Consider the following 7390-nt stretch of genomic DNA (forward strand, 5'->3'; position numbering starts at 1 on the left):
CTCATGCTTTATCTCATGCTTTATCTCATGCTTTATCTCATGCTTTAGGAAGAGTATTGCAGGTGATGCGCTGTCTCAGTGTCACTGCCCAGTGCCACCTGGCATTAAATGCATCTGAGCTGATTTGAGCAGTGAGCAGGGCCAGACAGTGGGGTGATAGAGCTGTTAATCTGAAGCTGCCACATTCAGAGCCTGCTGAGGCTTCAGAAGTAACACTAGAAACTTGTGTGGGTGTGACTTCACTTCAAGGTGGGTAATGCTGGAGAAAAATCCTGATTCTTTTTAGGATGTCTTTCAATTTACACAGAATGGATGGAGGGGAAAATACTCAAATATTTGTTGAAATCAGTCAGCATAACTCTGTGTATGTGTTCATTAATACTTTTTCTCTTAAAATTGAACTGAACTTTCAGAGTGTTCTGCTCAAAACATGACCCAGGCAACAGGACCAATCACTACGGTGAGTTTCTTTTAATGGCTTCATTGATTTGTATCTGTTTTAGAGGTGTGCATGCTACAGTCAGTGGCACATTTGAACAGACTGAACGTTATTCCTCCTTTCTATTGAGTGGGGAGTTTCTGATCTTGCAGGAGGCGGTTGGTTGAGACCCACCTGTGCACCAGAAATCAATAAGTTCTATTGATTTAGGAAATGTTGATATTTGATCAGCTCCAGATCTCCTCCACAACTGACTGTGGACCCAACCCTTCATGGCAGGAAGGCCCAAGCAACTTGTAAAAACCTGGCATTTTGTCTGTAGCAATGTTAGAACATTCACATCTGCATCTTCTCCATTCGTTGCAGTCCTTCTTAAACGTGGCCTTTCATTCTGAAGGATCCCAAAGAGCTTTTTACATGTAGCAAAAGGGTGTGTTAAAGAATTGCTTCCTCCGCTGCAGGAGTGCAGTTGAACTTGATGGTCCTGGTGCTTGTTGCGTTTGGAGGTAGTCAGGAATGTCTCTGAGTTAACCAGCTCTCCAGGCATGTTTTCCATGGCAATCTGGAGAAAATTGAGTTGAGAAACATCCCCCTTGTTCTAAGTACATTTTGCATTCCTATATGGAAATATCAGGCCCCTGCTGTGCGATGGAAAGAGGACAGGGTACCTTAAGGGCAAGAGGTTTTGCTGCTCTTTGCTGCAGGGGTGGGAGGGCAGCTTGAGCTTGGAAGTGGGCTCCAGCCTTTGCTCAGCTGGAAGTGTTGGATGTTTCTGGAGAGAAACCTGATGCACATAGAAGAGCTGAGGACAGTCTGTGAGGAGCAGAGAGGTTGGGTAGCTGTTTGGACTGCGTTCCCTTGCTTTCCAAGGCAACTCCTAATGCACTGTAAAACGTATCAGGAAGGGCTCAGGAAACCCTAGTGTTCATCAAAGGTGTCCTGACAGACAGCAAGCCGTGCTTTGTGCCTATGCCAGCACTTTGTAGTGCTCCAAAATAGGCCACCCAGCTTTGTTTTGGGTGGATATGATTTCCTTTCAGGCCACAAAAAATACAAAATGTACAGCACAGGGCCCAAAAAGAACTTGTTCTAACAGCCCTTTCTGTACCAGCAGTAACTCTTCATTCCCAAGATGATTTCTAGTAGGTTTAACGCTTACTACATGCTATCCAAGGCATGTGGAGCTACAAGGGAGAGAGCCATGTCACTCCACTGTGTTTAAAGCCCTCAAGTTTTGGTGGTGGTTGTGCTCTTCTCCAGCTTTCTCTCCTTCTCTGCTTATGATGCTGTGGTGGAGAGAGGCTGGTGTGGACTGATGGGAGGGACAGAGAGAGAGAAGCAGAGTTTGCAGAGATTTTTGCCACTAAAAATGCTTTGCAACTTAATTAATACAAGCTCACCAGTAACATTGCTTCCCATTGGGAGCTCTGGAGGTTTTCTAGGAGCAAAGGAAACTCAATGTAATTCATATACCTTTGGGACACCTAAAATAATTCTTTGTGTAGCCTTTGTTTTGAGCGTGTGTTAACAGTAACAAGGATTGGTTGGAAGAAAAAAGTCAGTTTTCACAGATTTAATCAGACTTTGTCTCTTGATTTCTAGATGCAGCCAATAAGAGGAAAAGACATGCATCGAAATCTTCCACCACCACGGAACAAATGGTAATTCCAAATTTAAATAGTTCTAAAACAGAAACCCACATCTGCTGCAGTAAAGGACTCCTTTAGTGAAGTATTTTTGACAGTGTGTTAAGAGAGACTCACAGGATTCTCTTGGCTCCACCAGAGCTTTCATGGGAATTTCCCTGAGCGCTGGGTGTCAGGATTTCTCCTTCCCAGAGGAGCCGGCCTGCAGCTTGGGAAGAGCTGCTGCCATCTCCAGCTCTCTGCATTAGAGGGAGCAATGTGAGGAGACATGGACGGTCTGCAGCTTTCAGCTGCACTTTCACAACTAGGTTGTTTGTCTCCAAGAATTTCTCAGCTGTTGAGTATATTGTGCAAGTGCAGTAACAGCAGTTAAGAAGGGCAGTGTCCCTCACTGTGCTTTCCTTAGAGATTTCACTTCGAAGCAGTTTTTGCTTCCCCTTTGAGAATCCTGAATGTCTGGAGAGGGGTACTGGTAGGTGTGTGGAGAAGCTGACTTGATTCACAAAATCATGAGCTGCTTTTTCCCTGCCCACTAACACAGAGGTAAGGTATGGAAAACAGAGCAGTAAACATCAGTGTGATGTTAAAACATGTTGGTTTTTTTTTTTTTTTTACAGAGGGCAGAAGAGACGGCAGAAGAAAACAGATTACGGATATTAAGAAGGAAAAGCAGCAGACACAAAGGTGTGACTGGCTTTATAGAACAGCTGCTTATAGAACAGCTGCTACTGTGCTGTGTTGCACTGATGTACAGTGCCTGGAGATGTTTGATAGCAGCAGTGCTGAAAACTTCCATTTCCCTTATCTACAAGTGACTGTTGTGGCAAGGAAGACAGTCTGATTTGCACAGTGACTGCACAAGTTCTAGCCATGCAGCAGTGTGCGAGAGCTGCTTGGTGCACCTTAAATGAGAATGCTGTGGTTCCCTGGGCAGGAATTGGGCTTCCTAAATATTGAGCTCCTTGCACTGTTTTCTATCCTTTATCCTGCTCAGTCTGTGGTGCTGTCCAGAGAACTTAAAAATAAGTAGTGTAAAAGCACATCACCTGCTTTTCTACACTAGGGGTATTGAGCAGCTCTAGGAACAGTGATGCATTGATTTCTGAACAAAGCCTAATCTTGAGTTTCTGTGAACTTACACCCAGCACAGTGCTTATATTCTCTTGACCACAGAATCAGCCAGGGTTGGAAAGAACCTCAAGGATCAGGAATCCCCAACCCCCCTGTCACATGCAGGGCCTCCAACCTCCACACTTAATACCAGGCCAGGCTGCCCAGGGCCCCATCCAAACTGGCCTTGAACACCACCAGGGACGGGGCATCCACAGCCTCTCTGGGCAGCCTGTGCCAGCACCTCACCACTCTCACAGTAAAGAACTTGACCACACTGTTGTTCCCTCTGCAGAGGGCTGAGTGAGTAGCAAGAGGAGCCAGGTGGATGTGTGTTACTAGAAGTGGGCTTTGAACTGAAGCTTCAGTTTCTGAAATGTATGGGTAAAGCCTAAGCTGCTGTGCTCAAGATCTTTTATGTTTACGAGTGTTTGTGTTTGTGTTTTAACAGTCCGAATCGACTTTCTCAGGAAATGCAAGCAAGCAGGGCTTCTGGATGACATATTTGAAGAAATGTTGGACACCCTTCACTTGGCACAGGAAAAGCTGATGGATGACAACACTTCAGAGACAGGTACGGGGGTCTGCGGTCACTGTCCTCACAGCAGAAATGTTGATCTGACTGCCAAGCACTGGAGTCCTCAGAACAGTGACGTGGGGCCATTGTTAGTACTTGGCAACTGGCTTCTGTCATATTTCTGCAGGTGGGCAGAGGTGCTGTGTTTTGGTTTTTTTGGCATAGAGGGAACTTGCTGCTAACTCAGTATGCTCTGGTAGGCCTTCTGACTTTAAATTGTTGTACTCAATGTCGTGAATTTTGGTAGGACAGCTGGGGAAGACCAGCTGTGCTCCTCTCCCACACAGTGAAGAAGAGTCCAGGAGAGAACCTCCTGATGGTCCTGTGAACTCTGCAGGCTTCCATTGAAATAAACACAAAATGCCTCAATTGGGAAATTGAAGCATAATTCTGGCGTGGTCATTAAGGCAGTGATAGGTGAAGATGTCCAGAATTAGATGTGCTGTGGAGATGTGCTATGTTTTCTTGGCTTTTCTTAAAACCTCAAGCAATTGCTGTAATGCAGGTAATTCCTATAATGTAAATCATTAATGAATTAATTTGTGCTGCATCTAATGTTAGGTGCTACATTAAGGCTTCTGTAAACCTTTCCTCTGTGATATTATCATTCCCTGCAGAGTATGAGGAGACAGTAATATCGCTTTTTGACTGTGGACTGTTTGAGAACATACTGACAAATATTCATTCAGGTAAGTGAATTATGCTGTCAGCTGGTAGCACTTTGGTATGGTTTTAGTATAAAGGTTATTCTTCTGAGAATTTGTTAAAATAATAGAATCGTAGAGCATGCTGGCTTGAAAGGGACCTTCAGAGAGCATCAAGTTCAACTCGTGGCTCTGCGCAGCACCACCCAGCATTCAGCCATGGATCTGGCAGCGCTGTCCAAGCGCTCCTTGAACTCCAGCAGCTCAGGGCTGTGCCCATTGCCCTGGGCAGGCTGTTCCATGCCCAGCACCTTCTGGTGCAGACCCTGTCCTTAACCCCCCGCTGCCCCTGCCCTGACACAGCTCTGTGCCATTCCCTCAGCCCCCAGTCTATTTCTAACTCTAAACATGTCAATTTCCCTACCCTTAGCAGTTCAGGAAGACCTAGTACTACTTCTCAGCATTTCTTTTGTTTTTTCCAAGCATAAAACTTAGTAGGCAACCTTAGTACTTAGTGTACCTTTAAGCCTTCAAGTATTGAAGTCGTTGCCAAAACAATTATAGAGAACAGGCCCTAAAATGGAGTGCTGCCACTGACTAAAAGCTGTTGTTTCCTAAATCACCAGGCCTGGTGCTGCAGTTAACCTCAATGCAAGGTTCTAACACTGCCTCATCTGAGGGCAGTTGGACACATTTCTGCTCATCATCCCACTTGCTGCACACTGCATCCTTTTCTGAGCTTACAGCAGAGATGCTGGCATTGCCACCTATGGGTATGCTGGTGAAGGCTGTCCCCCCTCCTGTTCCCCACTACTTCTGCAGCTCCGATCTTCCTCAGTCAACCTCTTCTGTTCTGATTCCATCCAAACTACTTCTACTTTCCAAGTCAATAATGAGAACGCATGTCGAAGCTGGTTCCAAACCTTCATCAATGGATGAGTGCCAACTGTGATGGCTGACAGTAAAGACAAGTAGAGATGAGGGGTCACAGAAAGTGCAGCACCCTAAAGGCACTGGTGTCACGAGGCAAAACTGAGCAGTAGAGGCCTCTGCAACCTGCCTGTTAATTTATAACACTAAATAGACATTAATAACTGTTGTATCTAAAAATAAATGAATAAAAGCTTTTATCCCTTTCTTTTCCAAATAGGGACTGAGGAAAAAATTCAAGAACTGCTGGAAAGCAGGAAAAGACTGGATAACCAGATTGAGCTACTGCAGGAGTTAAAAGAAGTTTCCCTGCCCTCCCAAGAGAGTACTGCCAGTACATCCAGTACAGTGTCTGAATAACCCCACGGCTGTCGGTCATGGTGTCAATACTCCACGTTTTCTGATGATAGGAACCATATAGAGCACATCTGGTCAGTGTGTGACTTCCTTTCCCCCAGGCTAGGGCCACAAGCAAAGACTGGATGTTTTTACTCATTTTTATACCTCACTGTTGCAGTAACTTGAAGTTGTTACTCTTTAAATTTTACTGTGGATAATTGTATTATACTTCAGCTGTAGTTTTTTAAAGCTGAATAAAACCCTCCCCGAGGACTTTTTCCTTCAAAGACAAAGGACTATCATCAGCTGCCACTGAAAGCTTTTTCAAGTCACTTTAATTGCAGCAGCCTCTCCTGCCTGTGTGAAGTGGCCACTTCCCTGTCTGCATCTACACGGTGTTGTTTTAAGGACCACAGTGCTGCCCTGGCTTTCCAAAGATCAACTAGCAGGACTTGCACTGAGAGAAGTCATTGGAATTGTAAGCTGGAGGTTTTTAAAGTGTTTTTTGATTGATATTAGGTCTGCTGTAGCAGCAGTGCTAGAGTGATGGCTGCAGGCAGACCAGAAGTGGTGAGGTACTACACTCCAATCTATGTGTACAGTATAGAATGGATCAGACAATGGGACTGTCTTTTTCCTTTCTTTGTTAAGAAAAAAACAGAGGGAAGTTGTATCCTTTAAGAGCTATTATATTAAAATGATTTGAATACAGAAAAGCATTGATTAGAAAAGAGTAACTTAATAAAAATGAAGTGTTTTTAAGAAAGCTGTCTTTAGTCATGCTCAGAAGCCCCACTGCTGCATGGGATGTGGCCAAGGAGGGGGCAGGCTGTCACCCCCTTGGGTTTACCAACACTGTGCCTCTCAGCAGCAAGCAGAAGCAGCACTGAAGAGCATGGCTCTCACACTACAGAGTGGCACAACAGGCTCCAGGGCCAGCCTGTGCCTCCTAAAACCAAGGCACTGCCCTTCAATGCATCAAAGTGGAGAAAGGATCATCTATGATGAGTTACTAGGAAACCAAGATGAAAATACACCATCAGTGGAAAGAAGTAAAGCTCAACTCAGGCTAATTCTTTTTCCTTCCTTATTGCAAAGATCTGAACTCCTGATGAGGGCAGCCCAAATTGTTTCTCACCAAGCTAGACCTTTAGTCAAGATTAGTTTATAGTTTGCAGTCTAGAGCAAGTTGTGCATTAACACTGCTTTTGACACACGTGGAAGTGTTTCTTCGCACAATCCTACACTGAACTCCTCCTGTCATGCTGTAGAAGATCCCTGCTCTCTACAACACTATGAAACCTTGGCTCTGCCACACTGAGCAAAGGTTTACCCCAAAAAGCCAATCTGCTGTTAATGTCAATCTAAACTTCAAATTTAAACTTCTCTACCCTTGGAGGCAGCACAATAACATCCTTATTGCACACGATACAAACAGTAGGTGGCACGTGGCCACTGTGAAGATACAGCATCAGTGTTTCCTGTCTGGAAACATCAGCAACATGGACTGCAGTCACCAGGTGCTGTGCTGGTACCTACAGACAAACTGCAGGCTTTCTGAAATGGAGGTCACAGGTGCACATCAAGCACAGTTAGGTCAGTAACATTCAGTAATACATCATCTGTGAGGTTTTGTGGTTTTTTTTTTTTTTTTTTTTTTTTTTTTAAATAAATCAACTTAGGTGTAGCAACGTAACACAAAGCT

General features: G+C 44.6%; 1 protein-coding gene across 1 annotated transcript in view; it reads left to right on the top strand.

Annotated features, from left to right (window-relative positions):
• Positions 1-6447, top strand: part of LOC122171513 (histone-lysine N-methyltransferase SETDB2-like) — a 37136-nt gene extending 30689 nt beyond the window's left edge. Inside the window, exons 21-26 of the mRNA XM_042839139.1 lie at positions 414-460; positions 2042-2100; positions 2703-2769; positions 3647-3769; positions 4390-4461; positions 5567-6447. Coding sequence (XP_042695073.1) covers positions 414-460; positions 2042-2100; positions 2703-2769; positions 3647-3769; positions 4390-4461; positions 5567-5706 — 508 coding nt within the window. The 3' untranslated portion in view covers positions 5707-6447. The remainder of the gene's footprint in view (positions 1-413; positions 461-2041; positions 2101-2702; positions 2770-3646; positions 3770-4389; positions 4462-5566) is intronic.
• The last annotated feature ends 943 nt before the right edge of the window (positions 6448-7390 follow it).

Source organism: Centrocercus urophasianus, unplaced genomic scaffold (assembly GCF_019232065.1).
Source record: "Centrocercus urophasianus isolate 14NV4802_14NV808 unplaced genomic scaffold, USGS_Curo_1.0 seq_9, whole genome shotgun sequence".
Taxonomy (NCBI): domain Eukaryota; kingdom Metazoa; phylum Chordata; class Aves; order Galliformes; family Phasianidae; genus Centrocercus; species Centrocercus urophasianus.